General features: G+C 45.3%; 2 protein-coding genes across 8 annotated transcripts in view; one reads left to right on the plus strand and one right to left on the minus strand.

Moving 5' to 3' along the window:
- The window catches only part of LOC119169183 (pseudouridine-5'-phosphate glycosidase), a 2,087,124-nt gene that overhangs the window by 743,813 nt on the left and 1,320,155 nt on the right, over positions 1-23,156 (minus strand). The gene's annotated exons all lie outside the window — the stretch shown is intronic.
- Positions 1-23,156, plus strand: part of pck (Claudin superfamily protein pickel) — a 72,495-nt gene that overhangs the window by 5,629 nt on the left and 43,710 nt on the right. For all 3 annotated transcript variants that reach the window (XM_075886280.1, XM_075886281.1, XM_037420300.2), the window contains exon 2: positions 10,216-10,510. In XM_075886280.1, coding sequence (XP_075742395.1) covers positions 10,219-10,510 — 292 coding nt within the window. In that variant the 5' untranslated portion in view covers positions 10,216-10,218. The remainder of the gene's footprint in view (positions 1-10,215; positions 10,511-23,156) is intronic.

A 23,156-nucleotide genomic window follows, 5' to 3' on the forward strand; every position in this document is an offset into this window, starting at 1 on the left:
CCTGTCTGGCACTTTTTCAGCATGGTCAGAAAATGCTGCTGACCTGTAGCCGTGGCTCCCGAGGACATGCAAGCCAAACATCATAGCTACATTTGCGGCCTGAAATTAACAATTATTTCTTAATGTCTGCTAGAAATCGTTTACTTTTCATTCTACAAATGATACGACATACCCAAATGACTATATAAGATGTAAAGATGTATTATAGAACATTGATTATATGAGCGGTAGCATTAAAGTGCGTTGACCAATATTGAAAAAACCCAATTCTAGCGTAATGGACCCATGAGTTGACTTCTCTGCCTCAGGTGAAGTCCTGAGCCTCAGGGAGTCCGGCTGAGTAGTACATTGATGAGTTTCAGTCCTACTTTTCGTTCTACAAATGATACTATATACCCAAATGACTATGCCATATACCGAAATTTCACGACGATTATCTAACTTGAGTATCATGTGCTGCATATTTACTGCGGCCACCACGGCAGTCTGCCACATGCTCCAGTGCCGGCTTGTGATCGTACTGAAAATAAGCTGCTCGTTTGAACAGAAAGAAAACAAAAAGTACTCAAGGTCAATATGCATGTCACATAGCTTTTTTTACTCCGTGCCATCGCTCCCTGCTTCGCTTCCAGCTTGCGTATTGGGAAGAGAGAAAGTAAATATAGAGCTTCCGACAAATCTTTATGATGCTGCTTCTACTTGATGTATTCTAAAAATTTTTATGATGGTCGATTCGTGAGGCAACAAACTCTAATGAAGCCATTCCATGATTACTTGGAAAAGTGTTGTGGAGCTTCTTTACGAGTGTGGGAATAACATGTTTTGCCCATCCCACGTTCATAAAAGGAGCAGAAGTAACTGCACTGTAAATCCCAAGTTTTTATCATACCTTAAATTCAGGTGTTTGCGTACAAATGAAAACTGCACAAACCCTTCTGGAATACTTTTTTTTTTCATTGTGGAACAGAAATGAAAGGGCACTTTTTACAGTGGAACAAAACACAAAAAAAAAAAAAATGTTGCTCCGACTCCATGACTAATACTGATGCCCTTGCTCTTATGTGAGTGCTTATGCTATGTTGGATCATAAGCTTCACTTTACGTGCCTGTGTATTCAATGTGCCTGGCAAGCCCATAATATCAGTACTACCACGGCTGCTAAATGAACAGAAAAATAATTAGGCAGATCACATGTACCTTGGGAATTGGCATTGTGCGAAGCATGCACAGGAAAAGTGACTGTGTTGTAATTTTTTTAGTGAGCAACACATTATGAAATAACGCTAAATATATGTACAAATGTTACAGGCACAGACATATGTTGAAAAGTTGCAGGTGTTTATATAACCAGTTGTTTGCACTTGCACAATGATGCCAATTGAAACATGAGTACATATTAGCAACACCACGTGGAATAAACTGATATTAAGCACTGGTGCTCCTAAGGATGCTGGCCCTAGACACTGCTACATAAATCAACTTCAGTGGGTCGCACCTAACTACAACTATCATTAACGCGACGGCTGTGTCATAGGAGTACATATGCTATGTTTATAAAATTGGATTGCCTGCACTGCAGCCACAATCAATGTTTCACAAGCATTAGGGTCTATATTTGAAAAGCAGTTCAAAGGCCTGGCCTGGCTTTGTGGTAGAATACTTGATTGCGACCCAGAATGTTGGGTTTCAATACCTGCTGAGACCCTGTTACTTATTTATTGGATTCGTCAGGTAAATGCTGCCAATGTCAGTAATTTTTTTTAAAAACATTTTTCTTGACACTACTCCCACTAAAGCTGCACAGGTATCCATAGCTCTCGCTCTCCTTGACGACTCCCGGCAACACATCTATACAGACTCACAAGTGGCAGTGCGAGCCTTTGCATCTGGAACGGTATTGGCTAAAGTAGTTCGCATCTTTGGTCATAAGGACATTTCTGAACACGCCATAATTTGGTTTCCGACTCACCTGAGATCACATCTGGCCTCCATGGCAACATAAACGAGATCGCCCACGCACGAGCACGCGAACTTACTCGGTGTGTTGGGCAGCTTGCGGGACCTTCTGACTCCAACCTAATTGTACTTAAGGATGTTGTCCTGACTTTCAACGAAGGGAGCAAACATTATGACAATGACAATGACTTTATTTTCGCATCAATACAATGAATGATACGACAAGGGGGGCGGAAAAAGCTGTCGTTTGGACGGCTTGACGGGGCTGCTGGCCCCCTCATTGGCGCTTAACAGCAGTGATGCAACAACAAGAAACCAACATAAATCAGCATTATATAATACAAGACATATATAGAAAAAAAAAGCAATAATGTCTAAGTTTACAAAATTGCAATCTTTTGCAGAGACAAAGAAAGAGAAAAAAAGAAAACGAAGAAGAAAAATACCGCGTTACAAATAATGTTTTTCCTACATGGCCTTAATTATTCGTGCGCATGAGATTTAGAAATGAGAGGCGTCAGAAGAATGCTTTTCAAGAATTATTTGTCTTGAGTTCAAAATAAGTGTGTATGGCTTTGAAATACATGTTCTCTAATTATAGCCTTTCGCAAATTAATCTGTTTAATACTCTTGGTAAGTTGTTACCGAGTGTTTGTTTTCCATATATTGTTCGCACTGTTGGTATTTTCCAGTACTCCCTTTTACGTGTTGCATATGCAGGGGTGTTTTCTTGTAACCTGGAAAGGCGCTTAAGGGGAAATGCTACTCGAGGACACTTTTTCTTTAATATTCACCCTAGGGCTATGAAATTTGAGCTGTTTATGGAACTTTTTATGCTGATTTCAATTATATAATTACTTTTCTTGCAAGTTACACACTTTTTCCTCTGCTACTTGACAAAATGAAAACCTTAACCCTTTTGCCCCCCTCTTTTCATCCCTAAAATTCTGTAATTTTTTTACCATTCGTAGTTCATAATGCTTCAAATAAAGTGTAGAGTGCAAATAACTAATTAGTAAGCACATACAAAATATGTAGTACACGTGAAAAATAATAGACTAAAAAAGTCCATATTTCACCTATTCTAGTAAAGGTATACATACAATTTTTTTATTATACAATAAATAATAGAAATTTAAACTAGGTAATTACATTTGTCATACTTTGGAAAAAATTTGGGCAAAACTTCATGCAGATCTGAGCACTAGAAGTGCCCGAAAAAGGAGGGGCACATTGGAAAACATGGCAAAATTTGTTTTGAGAAAAACAAGTTTTAAAGTTAAAATTGAGTTTTTATTTGTGAAAGATATTAATAAATCAGATGAAATTTGCACACCAAAAAGAACAATCCTTCTTGTAGTGGCCACTGCGACTAAAATACACCAGCACCATGAGTTTGGCGCTCTCGGCGTTTTCGAGATGACTCCTCACAGACATTTCGCTCATAGACAGGGCCAAGAAACGCTTGCCAAACTTCCGCTCCATCTGGCAGAGCTGTGTACCAACTGCAAGCTAGGAAGAAGTTCGACAGGACAGCGAAATCCAAACTAAGTCCAGGGTCATGCCATTTTGCAGCCATGTTTGTGCCACATACCTTCGCACATAATGGCAATGTCGTCCCTGCTAAGTTCTCTCACTGCGAGCTCTTTTGACCTCTCAAGAGTGGCGCTGACGTCATCCATGGCCGCATCATGAACTTTCCGGCTGACGGGTGTGAATGACTCTCATGCATTGGCTTTTGCAAGCCGACAACTGCCCTAAACCGGACCAGCTGCTCGTAGCCTATTCCTACAGAGCGTGCCGCACAACGACTTTCACATGCGAGCAATGCCTTTTTTTTATTCATAACAGAGATAATTACACAAGAGAAGCATTGTTCAGCTGCGCTGCTCGACAAGACATGAACCCCACAAATAGCTTTCACAGCACATACAGGCGCACAGTGGCCAATGGCGGTCCCCGATTCGTACCACTTGATAAGCCAGTCGCGGCGCTCGAAAAACGCGCAGAAGAGTGATTCTTTTTATTATTTCTTGTGCTGCATCAGCGAGAGAAACTGTTGGCTAGCGGTGGCGCATTATCGGCGGCAAGGCGCTCGAAGACTGCACACTTTCGACCGTTTAACAGGCACCTTGTGCTCTTTAGATGAAATTCGAAAGCATATCCAGTTAAGTCTCGACCTATATTATTTTTTTCATAACAGTAGAGGTACTAATCTTATCAAAACAGGCGAAAATAAAAAATCGGTAATTTTGAAAAAACACGCATTTTTCACCATTTTTTCACCACCGACCAGCATCTCAAGGGGAGATGCTGGTCGAAAAAACACATTTTTCGACCAGCATCTCCCCTTGAGAAAATCTGATCTGGTTTTTAACTCTTGTTTATATGCCTTACAGAAACGGTAATCATATAGCGTTGTGGCTGGAAGTATTCTATATTTTAAGAAATACTCATGTGTGTGGAAATGTCTTGGGGCATTTTCAATTTTGTGTAAGAACTTTTTTTGTAAGAGGTGTATTCTGTGTAGGTTTCCTTGTGTAGTGGTGCCCCAAACTAAATGACAATAGTTCTGTTTGGATTGTAACAAACTGTTGAAAATTAGCATCATAAATATCAGTTGGCGAGAAGGGTCTTCCCCCTTCCTCATGTGAAACTTTGTAGGGCCCAGGCATCTACCCTCCGGATGCTTTAAAGCAGATCGTACCCTAGTCTTCGTTCCCAAAGCCAGTTTATTCAAGGCTTTGGTCCAACATGCTCATATTGTGGTGATATATCTACTTTAGACCACATGTTCTGGCAGTGCCCCTCATTACACAATTCTCAGTGCATAATCAAAGGAGAATGGAGCTCTGTGCTCAGGAGCTCAGAACTTGCACATCAACTCTGGCCTGTCCAGAGGGCCCACGACATGGTGGTGAGGCTCTGCCTACCCGTTCCGACATGGGAGCAGCCCGCTGCTCTATCTCTTTGAGTTAGTGTTCCTCAGGGCTTCAATAAAGTTTTATGTCTGTCTGTTTGTCTGTTCATGCATGAAAATTGCCCAAGTGTGTTGTCGTCCTTCCTAGGTTGATATAAGCAGTCTAACACCGGTGGCACATACCCAAATACCATTTGCACATACCCGCCCATGATGATGAATAATGCCAGAATCCCTTCACGCATGTAGTGAAATACTTTCCGCCAGACAGTGGCACATACCCGCAGGCGGGTATGTGCTACTGTCTGGCGCATTGCGTCCTCGCTACAATTGCAGCCTAGCAAGATGCGAGTGTTAGGCCATGGTTGACCTAGTGCGACATGCACTCACAATAACGCACGTTACATCTGCCCTTTAGTCCAGTAAACCAACTGCATGGATGCGCTACTGCATAGTTTCAAAATGTACTTGAAGATGCAGAATTTAGGGAGGCCAGAAGCTTTGCCAATTAAAAATAAAAACCAAAACTACTTCGCCCAGTGGTTTTACCCAACAGCCTTAGTAATAAAAACCAAAACTACTTCGCCCAGTGGTTTTACCCAACAGCATTAGTAGTATAGCAAATGTTGTGGGCCTGCCAACATTTACGCCCCAAATGTTACGTAATTTATGCTAAATACAACAACATCTTAACAAGCTTATTATATTGCTTGCATTTACGCTTTTGATCCTTGTTGAGGGTCCATATGTAGTGCATGTATTAACATGGCTTAACGCTGGCATGTGTCCGAGGAAGGTGCCCTAGTGGCCAGGATGCCATTTTCTACAAAATCTAACTCTTCCTTCAGGTGTCCTTGTTGGACATGTTCTCCCAACAGCTCCTCACGCCCCTGTTGCTAATATGACAATAACCTCAGTGATGAAATTGATTATCATAAAGCTTGCTCAGACACTATCATGCAAAAAATCACATGAAAAATAAATGAACAATCATAAAATACCAAGCCAATCACATTCTGGCATGAATCAGCTTCTGCTCAAATAAAGTTTTTTCATTTCATTCCATTCAGCATCTGCCCTGTGTCCCTCAAACAGTGGTGTTCTCACAACAAACTGCTACATCAACTGTCTACCCAGCCAAAACTCATTCATCCATTCACGTAAAAACTATGCAGCAGGCCTTACCTCCTATTTCTTTTTATGTAGTGGTTATGGCAATATGCAATTTACACAAAAATGTCGATCCATCATGCATTACTTGGCTGAAAATGAGAAATCTGGCGTAGGCTGCTGCTCACCGACTGTGCCACATGACATCTGTTTGAACTATTTGTGGAATCTGACAGTAAAAATTACACTCCTCCGATGTCTTTTTTTTTCTCTTTTGGCCGCTGTTAATACTGCGCTTGATATTGTGCTCTGTGCAATCCTGGGCATAAAATAATTCCTTAGATTAAACAAACTGCTTTTTAGACTTCTCTCCGGTCAAAGCTAGACTATGCAACTGTAATTGTTGACCCTCACCACAATAATGATACTGAGTCTATGAAATTGGTTCTGACCAATGTGACAAAATTTATTTTGTCTAGTTATAAAAATAATTCAAATATCATCGTACTAAAAGCGTGAATAACTCATTTGATCTAGCTATGCACTTTGTGATTTGCCTGACTTAACTTTTATCATACATTTTTCCATTCTTTGCCTTTTGGTAACCCGTAATAAAAAAGGCACTCAGCATTGCCTTCAACATTCACTTCCTACATCCTTGATAAACCCGTACCTTTCACCAGTCTTTCCTTTTGTGCACAACACAAGCCTGTCCACGATAGTCGCCAGTATCATCGACCCGCTAGCATCCAAGCTACTGATTTCTTTATCAGGCATAGGCTAATAAAACCAATAAATAACGAACCTATTGAGGGAATAATTTATAGGTTTTAACTGTAGTACAATTATACAAACTGTAGTTAAGGCGGCGGTCTCACTCCGGCGGCACGAACACATCGTTTTTGTCACTTTTCCAACTGACGTGGCGGCTGTTCTTCTTGTCTTATATAGTTGGTTTATGTGTCATTGAAAAGCTTAATTTTTGTACATTTTAAACATATCTATTAAAAATAAGTAAGCTTTTAGCATTTGGGTAGGGAGAGCCAAGAATAAGCGCTAGTTACATGGTTTGGTCTGACTGTGTGTCAGCAGTGACCATTTTCTGAAAAATCTGCTGCAGTTACAGCACTGTTCTTTGCGCAGAACATTTAAGACATATTTATCTATTTCCTCAACGTAGCAAATTATTCTAGCACTTTTACTGTATTGCTGATTAGCTTTTGAAAAGAGCCAAATTTAGTAAATGTCGATGCGAACTATCCGGCACCTATTCGCTAGAGAAAATTCATTTTCTGGGTGTATATAGAGGATGTCATTTTCCGTGTGAGTGCTCAATTTTATTTATGTACGCCCGCTCACTTTTTAATTATATTGATCTAAATTGGGCAATATTCTCATTAGATAGACCTACCGTGGCCCATTTTTGCGGAGAACTACTGAAGTTCGTTTGCTGAATTTGCACGTAGATAAACTAGAACCCCTGATCTATTTCCTCAACGTAGCGTTTTTCAATAAAGTAAACAGAAATGCGAAACAAAGCTCGCGAATTGTCTTAATTTATCGTGCCGTAAACATCAACAAAGTCGTTGTTATCTTGAAATAGCAATGAAATCTAAGCATGCATAGCCTAAACTATAACAGTTACGGTCTCCTGGTATACTTATGCACACGAATCGCACACAACAGCTGCAGGAATATTGAGAAATCTACATTATTCCTATCACTACAACGAAAATCTTCTTCTAGCGCCACCTAAACAAAAATAAGGAAAGCGCTGAATTTGAAGGTTCCCTGTCTCCCCGAATGTGGCGTGCAAAAACATTTTGCCTCAGGAGGAAACGTCTTTTCTAACTTCAAACCATGCACCGTCATCTGTAAGCCTTCCTCCCCTCAGAGTCTCATAAGGCTGCGCGGTACCGCGGGAGAGCGTGAAAACAGGTCGGCAGTATCCTCCGAGAGGGTGGGGTGAGCGTCTTCACGGGAAAAGAAAGGCCGAATTCATGGAAAGTCCCTCTTTTATGTGTGCACGTCTTTGTCGCCCTCCTCACCCCCCACGGACTAAAGCGAAAAGCGAGGGCTGTGCGACGACAGTCAGAAGAAAGCAGAAAAACGAACGACAAACGAGCGATACGAGCGAACTGAGTAGACGTGCGTGAGTAAGGTATTTGTGAATATCTTTTTTTTTTACCGTGAAATATACGGAGCTTCAGACGTGCTGCGCTTGTTCGTATGAACCCATCACAACAAACAGCACAAACACGAAACGAGGCACACCTACAGGAATGAGATGAAGTCTGTTTTGTACTTTCTGCGTGTTTATTTTATTTATTTACTCTGGGGAAAACTACGGTGCGGCAGGAGTTGAGGACGCGTGTTCGCTTTCCGCCTTTATATACGACAAGCGCACATTTCCATAGCGCCGAAATGCGCGAACACCAATGTTCTGGAGTACCCCATGACGGCGTTCCTCATAATCACTGCAAACTCGCTCTAAGGGGACGCGGGCGCTTGCAAACTCTTCTCTCGAAGTCAGCTGTGAATATCCGTCATCGGTTTCAATAAACCACAAAACCGAGCAATATTTATTCCGTTGCTCACTGCATAAACTGGCTAAAATCATGCTACTGCCTGAAAATCTTGCAGATTTTTCAGCCAGTAACAACGAAGCGAAGTGGCATGAAATTTGCTGAATGCACGGCGTGGTGTAAGAAAGTACTTCGGTGCGGGGACAGCAATGAGGCACCAGGGCTCTTGTTTTTTTCTGCTTTGAAGCACCCGCGACAAGTGAGGTCCTTCAGGGAGGCAGAAAGGCGGATAACTTTTGACTATGCTCCCACTGAGCAGGTCTGGTGGGGGAGCGGCAGTGGTGAAGCCCATCTACATTTCCTATGCACTGAAAACTTGTTGGTTTTCTTCGGTGCCAGTGTACAACACCATGCGACAAGGCACCCTGCCGACGCTTTCGCCTGAAGGAGAGAGAGAGAGAGAAAGGCAAAGGAAAGGCTTATATGATACCCTACACTGGGAGGGGGAAGGGGAGAAAAAGAATAGAGAAAAATGTCAAGGACATGCGGCACCTGCTGACAATTCGTCATTAGGAAGTCTGCTGTGCGGAGAACTGTCAATGCGTCAAGATAGCAGCTCCTTGACTCGTTAGCGTGAGTCATAAGGCTGACGAGTAGAAATAGCCGATCTTGGACTTACGCCTAGTAGCTCGAAAAGAACAGAAACGTTTCTGAAAGGGATAAGTTTATAAGAAAGTGTGGTGACATCGGTGTGCATAAAACACATTTACATGAGTGCGAAACATGCGCTTCGCATTCATGTAAGCAATGGAAGGCGCATTGCACTAATGCGTAGGAAATGGGCAGTTTTGCGAGTGCCGGTCGATTCACGGGCCGTAAATCACGATGAGGGGAATGGTGGCCCCCCGTTGTGCGGACTTCGTGCGTCCCTCTTTCGCTATAAGCAATTTATAGCACGCGATTTGCCTAACTACCCGTTTTTTTTTTGTTTTTTTTTTTGAAAATTTGGAAGCTTAGGTCATACTGGGAAGGAAGTATACATAGTCAAATATAATTTGCCTTCTCCTGTCCCACCGGACCGCATCACGCTCCAGCAACCCCAATTATTTGTAGAACGAACTGTTCCGTTGAACCTCGCATGAATACTCATAGTCCAAGTTTTGATCTCCATTGTATACATTGTTGTGACCTCCGCGATAGAGTTTTTCACTCAACCCCGCATTCCGGCACTGTATGGAACGTAGAGCAGCTGGCCAAGCAGGCTACGCAGCCTACATGAGGGATCTCTTGAAAAGCAGCGACCGCAGGGGTCAGGGGCTAGTGAGCATGGAGAGAGATGGAGGTGTCGGTGAAGGGGAGAAAAAAAAAAGCCCCTGCTCAGTGCCTCATTTCTTCGAACCGTGTCAGCGCGATTTGCACCCTCTCGTCATGCAGTGTGGCGCGCCGGCACACGTGTGGCAGTTCACCTCCGAAATGTTGGCTTTCCAGTCCTGACTTGGTGGCGCCGTCTGGTATTTTTTCCAGAACTACTCGCAATATGGCGACAGTAGAACCGCCACCTTAAAGCCTATAAATAAAACCTGGTTTGACTTATGCTGGCGCACTCAACAACAGACCTTAGAAAAAATAAATGATTGCGAATCTTTCTGTCTGTTGTGCAATCAAACAGCTGGAAGTGGAAATTGGTGTCTATTTTCTTGGCAGGCCATGGAGAAGTCTTCGAGTGGCCAGGTGTACCGGTACCCGCCTGCATCGGGCCTCCTGCTGGGTGCGGGCTTGGTGGCCTACTGTGCTACACTGCTTCTGCTGGTGAGCTTTGCGAGTCCCTACTGGCTCGAGAGCTACCAGGAGGCCAAGATGGAGTTCATACGACTGGGTCTGTGGGACGTGTGCTTCCACAACTATCGCCACCCATCCTACCAGTACGACGAGACTTTCAATGGCTGCCACTGGATTCACTCGTATGCCTACCAAAACATCCGTGATTGGCTCCTTCCTGGTAAGGGTTATCCCGATAATCTTGACCACAGCACCGCTAAAGTTGCGGCAGACGTCGGGGAGTGGCTTGTTTATTGTCCCGTCGCACTGGTGCTCTTTGCACATGCATGGCCCCTGCACCTTCAGGCACCATTCATCACCGTCACTTGTTGCAGTAGTACATTTGTGTGTGCACATTCTAGCTTCTACGTTATTGATGTTGTAATTTTATGTCTTCAAGTTTCTGTTGATTGACCAACATTGATAGTTCAGTAAATCATTAATCTCTTAGGACTTCCATATGTTGTCCTCTCTTTATCAACCGTTCATGCTTTTTGTGAACTTGCTTGCCTCTTGTTTTGATGCATTACGTCCAATTGCCAATAGGGAATATTCAAAACCTAGCTTGCCATCTGTCAAAAAGCCCGCAAGCTCAATCTGCTGTCTTTTGCTTTGCACAAAAAGAAAACCAACCGCACATCGTTGCAAAACAGCACTAAAAAATGAGCACAAAAAAATTAGCATATGGCACCAAGCACTGTCTGTTTATTATATTTGTGCCGTCGTTTCTTTTCGCGCTGTTTCACACCATTATAGCCTTACGAACAAGCTCATGCTCATACCGTTTGAAGTTCAGTTGCCTATTGCAGAATTTCAGGGACTGGCTGCTGCTTTTTGTGTTCGTTCTACAATAATTTCCCTATGCATCGTGCACTATTCAGGTAACTAAAGAGCCGTTACATTGTTTGGAACAAGGTAACGCAGATTTTAATCGAATTCATTCATTACCTGAATGAATTAAAGAAAGTATTAACGTGAACTAGGTTCGTCAACCAGATCAAGACTGCGCTTAAGCTCGGAAGTGACCAGCTTTGCAATCTTGGTTCTTATTTTCCCGTGCAATTTAGTAGCTTGCCTGCACTACAAGCTGGACTTGCAGAAACACTATTAAAACATATTCATCTTTAAAAACAGACGGCTGACATCACACATGCGCGAGTGAGCATGATTGATTAACATTTCCTTGTAAATGCTGAAGATAGAAGAAAGCGCTACTTTACGCATGTAGTAAACATGTGGCCCTCTCTGTCGATGGCTTAAGTTGAAAAGCACACGTATTAAGGATGAGTGTCAGAAACAATAGTGTGTACACCTGTGCAAATATCAGTGCCACCACACGAGACTTAACCGAGGCAAAGGCCCCAACAGGCTTCTATATGCAAGCTTCATAAAGCAGTGTGTACCAAAGCACATTGTCCACATCTACCTTTCGGTTTACACCTTTGTTTCCCTTCCTCTTATCTTTCTTGTGCTTTCTTTATTCAGCATGCACTGCAAACACGTTGGAACTAAGACTTAAGAAATTCATACACTAGATGAAGCTGTGCACTTGTTTTTTCTATAAGGTCCCTTGATCTAGGAAAGTAACAACACTCTCCTCCGTGCGCGCATTTCCTTCTCGATTCTGCTCACCCATCTTCAGCGGGCACTGCGCCCGGCGCTTTTTTCGCCGAGGCTCCCATGAACGTGCCACCGAAATCAATGGAAGCGCGTGATGTCGTGCCGCTTGCATGCCACGGTAGCATAGCAAGTTTTGAGAAATTGGGATTTCTATATAGCGAACACTTAAATGAATGTTCATTAGAAAATTAGATTCTCTTGAAAACTGCGTAAATGTGGGGAGCTACTTTAAAAGCAGCTCCACGAAGAGTCATCTGATGCTGGTGTTTTTTTTTCTTCCAGATGATAGCATGCTTTACATTCTTGTTATATATAGTTTTTCTTGTGGCAACTACTGTATGCCTGAAAAGGAGCAGGTAGCAGCAACTATGCTCTGCTATCTGCTCGAGGTTCATGTCTCTGTCGAAAGGGCTTCCTGTGCTTTACGGCTGGGTGGTCGAAAAATAATGTTTCCAACTGCGTCGTATTTCAGATTTTGTCTCCTAATTTGTCGCAAAATATGCAGCTAAAATTGGTCTTCAATGAAATATAGCAACAATGCATAGAAAGCATCTAATTGTTCAGGCACGATGAATAACTTCATTTGCAAAATGACAAGGGACTAACACGCAGCAGTGCTAACGATTATTGGTGCAGAACTTCTCCGAATTATTATGTAACAATCATAATATGTAGTAACTGACTGCTAAATCTTTGTAGTCAAAACTCATCAACGCTATAATTTGGGCTCGTGTTACATAAATAAAAAGGTCATCGATAAATGACAGAAAGGTGATTTTAAAAGATTCACTATGAGAGCTAGGGTTTCAGGCCTGTGCCTCGAAGTCGATATAACCAGTAAGCGAGCACAATCAGGTGAACACCCCTTGCACGTCACCTCTATGCGTGAGAAAGCCTAATAATAATTGGCATCCAGTCATGTGTGTGTGGCATCTAAATTCAAAAGCAAATTGATCAACTGAAAAAAACAAGACGCTGCTCATCTGCAATATAACGGCGGTGGTTACCATTATGACCATAGCCTTAGACTCCTCAGAAAATAACAAATATAGAAGGCGAGGAAGGCGTCTCCGGTTGTCGAGGACAGGTGATAAAAGAAATCATCATCACGAAATGACGTCACCTTATGGCCCTTGATTACGTCTCACATTGCAAAGTTTATGGCGCAATAATGACGTCACGGTGCTATGTTTCCTATCAGGAGGTTATTGTTTTTTTTTTTTGATAACTTTGTCGCAGTGCTTGTGTTTTGTTTTTTAGTCCCAGATCGCACTTGTGTCATTGTTTTGTGGGATAATATGCCCCCATCTTCATATAAAAAAAAGAACTTCATTAGGAGACCATCACCAGTGTCGCCTCGATTTCTTCGTTCATTCACTTATTTTTGTACATTCTAGCTCAGTGGATTTCAACAATCATGACAGGTGCAATCGAGAAGCTATATCATTGTAAGTAACTGTTTCCAGCAGAAAGCAGTTTCTGTGGTTCATTTTAGGCTGAATAACATTTGCCAACATGCGATTTGATGGAGTCTCGGCAGAATATCAGCATAGGACCGTATTTTTATGCAATGGGCACATACCGTAATTACTCGAATCTAATGCGCACCTTTTTTCTGGTAAAGCGAGTTCACAAATCGCATGCGCGTTAGAATCGAGTACGAAAAAAAAAAAATGAACATGGTCATTCTATCACCATCGGCATTTCCAAAATGGCCGCCCCCTACGTGCATCGGCATGGCGCGTCGGCCATTTCTGCCTATGTGTTTCCCATGTGCAGCACTTCGTACATGTGCTGAGGAGTTTGTCATCTTGTAGTGCATTAGCATCGACGGCATGGAAGGGCCGACTCCAAAAACTCGAGTGCACCACGATGCCGCTTTTAAAAGAAAAGTAATCGCGTGTGCAGAAACGGACGGAAATCGGGCCGCATCGCCGCTGTTCGGAGTTCCCGAAACCTGCGTACGGGAAGTGTGGCAGCTTGGGCTAGTTGGCATGGCATGACGATAGTTTCAGCGCGAGAACAAAACGACGACACAGAGACAAGAAAGACACGAAGGACACGAGCGCTCGTGTCCTTCTTGTCTCTGTGTCGTCGTTTTGTTCTCGCGCTAAAGCTATCGTCGTGCGTGCGGGACTGGCGGAAACAAAAGCAGAAGATTGTCGACAGCAAAGCTTCACGCAAAGGCTACAGTGGACCACAGCAGGGTCGGTTTCCGCAAATTGAAGAGCTGCTCGGCGAGTATGTGCTTGAGCAGCAAGCGGCCCGTGATGACAGAACTGCTGCAAGTGCGGGCTATGCAGTTAGCCTTAGAAAAAGGTCTAATGCGGAGCCAGTTCACAGCGAGCAGGTGCTGGTTAACTAATTTTATGAAGAGGAAAGGCTTTTCCCTCTGAAGGTGAATGGGCATATGCGAAAAGTTTTGCGGAGGAGTACAATGAAAAGCTTCACAGTTAGAAGTTTGTCCTAAACTTGCGGCACAACAACGGCTACCTGCTTGGGCAAACCGGGAATGCTGATCAGACGCCTCTTTACTTCGACATGCCTGGCACCACAACCGTCGAGAAGAAGGGGGCAAAGCAAGTTCGCGTGCTGACATCGGTCGACGGTAAAACTACAGTGACGGCAATGCTCTGTTACACGTCAGATGGGTACGAGCTTTCCCTGTATGTCATAATTAAATGGAAGACGCTCCCAAAAAGAGTTGTTTTTTCGAGTGGTGTGATCGTGCGGGCCAGCGAGAAAAATGGGTGTGCGTTGCAATCGATGTCTTACTTTGTTTTTTTTTCGTTGTGGAAATCGGGTGCATGTTAAAATCGAGGGCGCGTTAGAATCGAGTAAATACGGTAGTTGAAAAAAATAAAATGATGTCCATCAGACGGGAAGAATGCTTAAAATATATAGTACAGAATTCGGCAATGCTTTCTTACGAGCAATAAGAAAAGCGCTGTACCCTGCAAAGAACACGTTTTTTGACCGAACTAAATTCTTTTGGTCGATGTTGTGCAAGCACTGCTTCTTACGAAAGCCATCACGCTTACCTTGGATATCATAAAAAAAACATAACTATTTGTATTCTGGTTGCATCAGGTATTGGCCTCAAAATCTTGGGAGTGGCGCCCTCTCGCGTGTGATATCAGTTGTTGTGGACTCCACTCTCAAACGCGGTAGCTGCCGCTGCTCTTGAGCACGGATTGTCTGCTTCGGGCTGAAACATTGTCAAACGAACAGCCTCGCGAGGGTCGACTAACGACAACAACGAATGTTTTTGAGTGCAATTATAGATTTGTTTTACTGGCAGCCCAATCAACAGGGCCAAGAAGCCTCCCAGATAGCCGATAGGCACGCTGATGCCAGCGACTGCATGGCTGGTCAGAAAGATAAATTATGTGTGAGTGTTCTCGCTCGCGCAGCTTCTGCCGTGCGATTCTAATTAGTTCAGGTATTTTGAAATTACCAAGCAGCATCAAATTACCAAATTTGATATAATTGTGCTCGGATTGCAGCTATGGGCGTCGGCAGGGAGCAAGCCCGTGTTGTATCGCAGTAAGAGGAGTTTTGAGGGGCAAGTGTGGGTGTGACTCGGGGAGGGGGCAAATTCCCCTTTATTGCACCCTGTGGCCGATGCAAATTACTGCAGTTTGTCTCAGTAATGTGTGTTCAGTGAGACCGACATCACGAATTAGTTCATAACAATACTGCATAGCATCATTGCTAAGGTATCAGAATGTAACAAATAGTTATCGCTGAAATTATATATATATATATATATATATATATATATATATATATATATATATATATATATATATATATATATATATATATCAGAGCATGTTAAAATCGAGGGCGCGTTAGAATCGAGTAAATACGGTAGTTGAAAAAAATAAAATGATGTCCATCAGACGGGAAGAATGCTTAAAATATATAGTACAGAATTCGGCAATGCTTTCTTACGAGCAATAAGAAAAGCGCTGTACCCTGCAAAGAACACGTTTTTTGACCGAACTAAATTCTTTTGGTCGATGTTGTGCAAGCACTGCTTCTTACGAAAGCCATCACGCTTACCTTGGATATCATAAAAAAAACATAACTATTTGTATATATATATATATATATATATATATATATATATACCATGCACTGGGTCACAAATAATAATGGGCCAGAAATATTACACTGGGCCACAAATATTACACTGGGCAATGGGCCACAAATATTAAAATCGATGCTAAGTTGGGGGGTGCGAGAATTACACGTATAAAGCTTTCCACGAAAACGTACAGAGTGAAAAAGAAAACGAAGTGGCCGCAAAGGCGGAATTTGACATCAGCAACTAACAGCAAGCTTTGAGAAGTACTAATTAAAACTTATTTATATAATAAAAGCACAGGTTTAACACAAGGCAAGATTTATTTGAGACACGAAAAGTGCAAGCAAATAGTCGAGAATCAGAATACCATACGCAAAGCTTGTAGGCGTTGCGAGCGTAGCGGTAGGGTTCGTCACTCAACAAGAGCCCTCAAAAAGTAAGCGTAAAACGTCAGTATTGGGCTGATGGCTATTTAACAGAATCGTCCGCAGTTTTTTTATGAAGAAATAAAGTTTACCATCACTCCCAGCTTTAGGCACACGGCAGGCCCAATGCGTCGTGGTGGCTTTCAGCTGCCGCCACCAATAGCGAACACAAAACTCGTAGACTCCGAAGGGCCTACCGGCGGCCCTGTTGCCGTTATTTAGTGCATAATTGATCACTTTCAACTTGAGAGCAGCCGTGTAACTTCAGTATCGCCCAATAACGCGACACGATTACTGACTCAACATACAAAACGCGCCACAATGCGCACTTGCCACTTTGGCTTGGCTTAGATTAAATTGAATCTCTGTGCAATAATTGTGCGCTTGATGCTTAAGAGATGGGGCCAGATGGCGAGCGCTATCATTATCAGTGGCTGGAATGAGTAGACGACAACATTGCGGCAGTTTTCGGGGGTGCAATAATTACTCGAGGAAAAAAAGAAACCGTATGTTTTTTGGGCGATGTGGCGGGTGCGAGAATTATCCGAGTGCGAGGATTACGCGAGTAATTACAGTAAATGGCAACTGCAGGTTTCGCTTACAAATTTATGGTAAGCAGAGGCCTTCGCAGTAGGTTTTTTATGGTCATTTGGAGGCCTTCGCAGTAGGTTTTGGGACGACACGTCAGCTGGTGTAAGTCGCCTATGCTTGTAGCCTGCGTGAAATGAATGGCTGAAGTACTGGCGAGGCGCTGAAACACGGTTGTAAGCTTACCGAAGAGTGGATATAGGGTGGGTATAGTAAAAGTAACTGTGAGCGAAGTGCTTGCTGCACACAGTCGAAGACGTGAAGAGCTTTCCCTTTCCAAGTTTGACTATCCACTTTTCCCCAGCTTCAGGTCCTTAGAATAGTTGATAAAGCTAACCCCTTTTTAAATGCGAAGCATTTCTTAGCGAACTTCGCCTTCTTTGAGTGTATCTATTTATCTATCTATCTATCTATCTATCTATTTAGCCGCCTACGACTTTTAGCTCTCCTGGCCGTTTCCATAATGGTATCGATACCAAACTTGGCATGGCATAACATGACTGAATGAAGAAAATATTTAGTAGTCATACTATGAAAATCATGACATACATGTCATGGATGTCATAATTTACATTTCATGGTCTTGTAGCTCTTGCAGTGGTTTCGCTCACATGGCGTGTTGCAAAACTGGTATGGTATGGTACGATTGCATGGCGAACACATACGACAGACCCTAACATGAAAATCATGACATGCGTGTCACGTAACAACATGACTACATGCCACACTCTTGATGCGCTCGCGGCCGTTTTGCTAGCTTCACTTATACCAAGCTTGTTATTACGGGACGTGAATGGATGACGAAGGTGTGATACTGGTGCAAACATGATAAACATGAGATGCGTGTTATGTAACGACATGACTACATGCCACTCTCATGATGCGCTGGTGGCCGTTTCGCTAGCTTCACTTATACCAAGCTTGTTATTACGGGACGTGAATGGATGACGAAGGTGTGATATTGGTGCAAACATGATAAACATGCGATGCGTGTCATGTAACGACATGACTACATGCTACGCTCATGTTGCGCTCGCGGCCATTTTGTAAGCTTCACATGTACCAAACTTGGTATTACGTGATGTGGATGGACGACATAGGTAAATGACACATCCAAACATGATAATCACGACATGAGTGTCATGTAACAACGTGACTACATGCCACACTGATCATGCGCCCATTGCCGTTTCGCTAGCTTTATATGCCAAATATGGTATTACATGACGCCAATGGATGACGAAGGTATTTGAATGGTGCAAACATGATAATCATGAGATGTGTGTCATGTGAGAACAAGACTACATGCCCCGTCAAAGCGCCAATACATTTTGTCGTGACGCGGTGTGCGTGCTTGCCGGCATTTATTTCATCGCGTCGCGCCGGCGTTGCCACTCCAGGCGCCGGTCCTGCCATATACTCGCAGGTGTGCGTCGTGCTGCGTTGCTTTGATGCATGCGTGTTTCAGCATGTCCGGCATCTTCTGTCACGAAAAAAGGAAGACGCAGCTGTTGGACTCGAACTTCGTGCGTTCTCCGAATACGTTATGTTGCCCACACAGCGGCCGGCGACCCCTCGTCAACAAGGAAGCAGGGTCACCGGAATGCGGGACGATGACTGTCTGCTGGCCACAAAGGACGTGACAACTCCCGTGCCGCTGTCGGGCTCAATTATGGCGCCTTACAGGAGACCAAGCCAGGCTGCAGGTGGCCGGTATACGTGGAAGGTACACGTGGAAGGTACACGTACGCATCCGCCAGACAATCAGAATCAGCGGATGCGACGGCATTGGCGCAGGGGCCAATCGTATTGATGGCCTGTCAACCCGGCATCGCGGGAACTTACTCGGAGGCGCTTTTCCACGACCCGGCAACGCCCGTCGTCGACCATTCCGGGAACCGGTGTGAAAGAAACCTGAGCGACGGCGGAGAACCGATGAGTGGGCAAGAGGCGGTGGGTCTTCGAGGTTGTGGCGAGGAGAGAGACACAGCTGTGCGTTTTGATTGGACTATAAAAGTGGTGCGTTACGATTGGACTGTAAGAGTGGTTGAATGGGGAGACGGGATAAAACCAGGGGTGCAGGGACAGTGAGAGGGAGAAGAGAAACGAATAAACGTCTCTATATCGAGATGATGTCGGAGCGGTCGTTTCCTCAAGGTGCCAGCAGATGAAAAGTTCTCGTCTTCGGCTTCCTTGGCGGCGGCAGCAAATGTCGCGCAACAAGCGAGAGGCGAGTGGAAAGAACCAAACGGAACGTAACTGGCGCAGTCGACAGGATCTGCGTGGCTGAACTGAGGAGGACAGCGGGGAGCGACATCGGCCGAGACTGACGACAACCACCTTCAACTGACTACCACGCTGCGGGATCAACGAAGCAAGGCTAGTCCACCGGATTCCGAGGAGGAAGAGCGCACCGCAAGGCTACTTCAGGCGGGTACCTCTTGATTTTCTGTTGGGCGCAGGCGATGACAAAGCATTACAACTTGCGAGACAGAGAAAGGGACAACTCGGAAATGAACGGGGACGGGGCAGGAAACTTGCAGGCGTTCAGAGTCGCCGACAGCGGCACGGGGGGTCATGGTAGTGTCACGTCAGATACGGCGTCGGAACAGCAGCTAGCGCTGCTCCAGCTTCAATTAAAAATTGCTTAGGCGGAAACGGAGAAGCAGCGCTTGATGCTGGAAAGCCAGCGGCTACGAGCCCGTAATGGGGCAGAGTCCAACGAGAGCGATGACAGCGTAGCGCTTGGCGGAAGGTCAGAGGAAGACAGGCGACTGAAATTCGCAAGCTTGTTAAAGGGTGTACTGGCACCAATGCCAAACCAAGAGGTGCTTACGCCAATGTGGTTCGAGGATGTTGAGGCAACGCTCGAGTCGTATGAAGTTCCGAGCGAATGGTGGGCCGGGCTAGTTTTGCCACAGTTCAGTGAAAGGGCACGCGGGCTGCTGTGCAGGCTTACAGCAGAGGAGCGCAAAGCTTATGTTAAGCTTAAGTCAAGCATTTTGGAGGGTCTCAGGCTTTTGGCGGCGGAGTACAAGAGGCTGTTTGCGGGATCGAAAAAGGGAGAAAGGGAGTCCTGGGATCAGTTTGCCGTGCAGCTTGAGAATTATTTCGACTATTATGTCCAGAGTTCAAAGGTAGGCACGTTCGAGGAACTCAAGCAGCTAGTCGTCGCGGATCGCTTGAAAGAATGTTTGAGCCCGGAAGCGAGAGCGCATGTCATTTGTAATCAACAGGAGTCCTTTTTGCTGCCCAGTGGCGTGGCTAGGCTCGCGAAGAGATTCGAGGAGAGCGAAAAGTGCAAGGCAGCACAAAAGAAGGCAAATGTAGAGGAGTGGCAAAAGAAAGCTAAAACAGCGGTAGATACACACACTGACGAAAAAGGTAAAAGGCGATGTTTCGAGTGTAAGGGTGCCGACCACATTGCCAGGAATTGCCCCAATAAGGGCTCAGGTGCAAGGCAAGGCACTAGGCCAGCAGGACAACGAAACGGTCCAGTGGTCGCGAGGGTGACGGCTTCTGCATTCGGGTCAGAAATAGCAATGACAGACAGGTTGTGGCAGCGTAAGGAGCAGAAACAACCCTCACTGGAAACTGTAAAGCTTAGGAGCTCAGGTCGATCATTAAATGCCGTGGTAGACTCAGGAGCGGAGGTGAGCGTCATCAGAAAGGCAGTGGTACCTCAGTACAATGGTACGGGTTCGCAGATAAAGTTGACGGGAGCGTTCGGGCAACAGGTAACCGCTGAGTTGGCTTACGTGCCGCTCATAGCTACCGAAGGAAGTCCTTGCGTGATAGCCGAGGCGGTGCAGTCGGCCGTGCTTTGTGCAATCACAGATAAGCTGCTAGACGGCACCGACGCGCTGATCACGCCCAACGATTACGCACAGCTTCTTGAGGAAAGGGTTAAACGTGACATAGTGTCAGACGAGTGTTCAGCAGTCGAGGAGACCGAAGCTATAGTAGAGCTGTCAGATGAGGCATGCGAGGAGCAACGGGTGATGGCAAGCGTCATAACCACGGAGAGCAACAGCGAAGGTTCCGAGCCGGTCAAAAGCAAACGACAAGAGTTTCGTGAGGCTCAGGAAGCAGACTCGGCTTTGCGAGGTGCTTGGGCGCAGGCAAAGGCCGGAACGCATGGCATGCTCGTTCAAGACGAGCTATTGTATCATCAGGAACACCTCGCGAGTCGCATCTGCAAACAGCTAGTGCTACCATCGCACAGGCACAAAGAAGTGCTGAAAATGGCTCACGATTCACCATGGGCAGGTCATTTAGGGGAGCGGAAAACACTACAACGAGTGAAAAGCTCATTTTACTGGCCGCAGATGTCGCGAGATGTAAAGGAGTACGTAGGACGCTATAACTTGAGGGCCACAGACAAACAGTTTGTCACAGGGGACTTACTATGGCTCGAGAAGGAAGGAGAGGGGAAGCTAGTGGTGAAGTGGAAGGGACCGATCACAGTGGTCGAAAAACTGCGACCGTACAGTTATTTAAATGAGCTCGAGGACGGTTCACGCAGAACCATTCACGCTAACAAGCTTCGCGCATATCACGCCCGAGTAACTGCAGTAGGAGTGATATTCAGGGCCGATCCAGAGAAGGTCAGGGCGATAAAGGAAATCCCGGCTCCCGAAACAAAGGGACAGCTTCGTAGTTTCTTAGGGCTAGCCAACTATTATAGGGACTCCGTGCCCGAGTACTCCAAAGTCGTTATGCCTCTGACTAACCTAACTGGCCGACGTATTCCGCAGAAATTACCTTGGAATACAGAGGCGCAGGAAGCTTTGGACAAGGTGAAAAACTGTCTAGTGCAGGCGTCGGCGTTGCAGGCACCAGACCCGGAGAAAAAATTTATCCTCGCCACAGATGCATCCGATTACGCCGTTGGTGCGTACCTGGCACAGCAGGATCTGGTGGGCAAGGAGCGCCCTATCGCTTTTCTGAGCAAGAAGCTTAGCCCGGCTCAGACCCGATGGGCCACAATAGAAAAGGAAGCTTATGCAATCATTTGGGCACTGGGGAAGTTGGATGTTTGGCTGTTTGGCGCTAAAATCAAGGTGATTACCGATCATAACCCACTCAAATTTCTGACTCTAACCACTCCGCAGAGCGCTAGGCTGACACGCTGGGCGTTGGCACTACAGAAGTATAACCTGGAAATTGAACACAAAAAGGGGTGTCTAAACGCTAATGCCGACGTAATGTCGCGGTTAGTGACTCCTAACGATGACGCAGAAAAGGGACGGCGAGTTAAGGGGGGTGTATGCTTTGTTAGCGCGTGCGCGCGACGGAGTCAACGAGGTACGAGTGACAGTTGGTGCCTCACGCGTCGAGCCAGTGAACATGTGTGCATATGTGGTTGTGTTTGTGTCGCATGTCATAGATACAGTGCAACACAGTTGGAGGGGAGGTGTTGGGCTCGAACTTCGTGCGTTCCCCGAATACCTTATGTTGCCCACCCAGCGGCCGGCGACCCCTCACCAACAAGGAAGCAGGGCCACCGGAATGCGGGACGATGACTGTCTGCTGGCCACAAAGGACGCGACAACTCCCGTGCCGCTGTCGGGCTCAATTATGACGCCTTACAGGAGACCAAGCCAGGCTGCAGGTGGCCGGTACACGTGGAAGGTACACGTGGAAGGTACACGTACGCGTCCTCCGGACAATCAGAATCAGCGGAGGCGACGGCATTGGCGCAGGGGCCAATTGTATTGATGGCCTGTCAACCCGGCATCGCGGGAACTTACTCGGAGGCGCTTTTCCACGACCCGGCAACGCCCGTCGTCGACCATTCCGGGAACCGGTGTGAAAGAAACCTGAGCGACGGCGGAGAACCGATGAGTGGGCAAGAGGCGGTGGGTCTTTGAGGTTGTGGCGAGGAGAGACACATCTGTGCGTTTTGATTGGACTATAAGAGTGGTGCGTTGCGATTGGACTGTAAGAGTGGTTGAATGGGGAGACAGGGGATAAAACCAGGGGTGCAGGGACAGTGAGAGGGAGAAGAGAAACGAATAAACGTCTCTATATCCAAATGATGTCGGAGCGGTCGTTTCCTCAAGGTGCCAGCAGATGAAAAGTTCTCGTCTTCGGCTTCC

This window comes from Rhipicephalus microplus, chromosome 2 (assembly GCF_043290135.1).
Source record: "Rhipicephalus microplus isolate Deutch F79 chromosome 2, USDA_Rmic, whole genome shotgun sequence".
In the NCBI taxonomy this organism is placed as follows: Eukaryota; Metazoa; Arthropoda; class Arachnida; order Ixodida; family Ixodidae; genus Rhipicephalus; species Rhipicephalus microplus.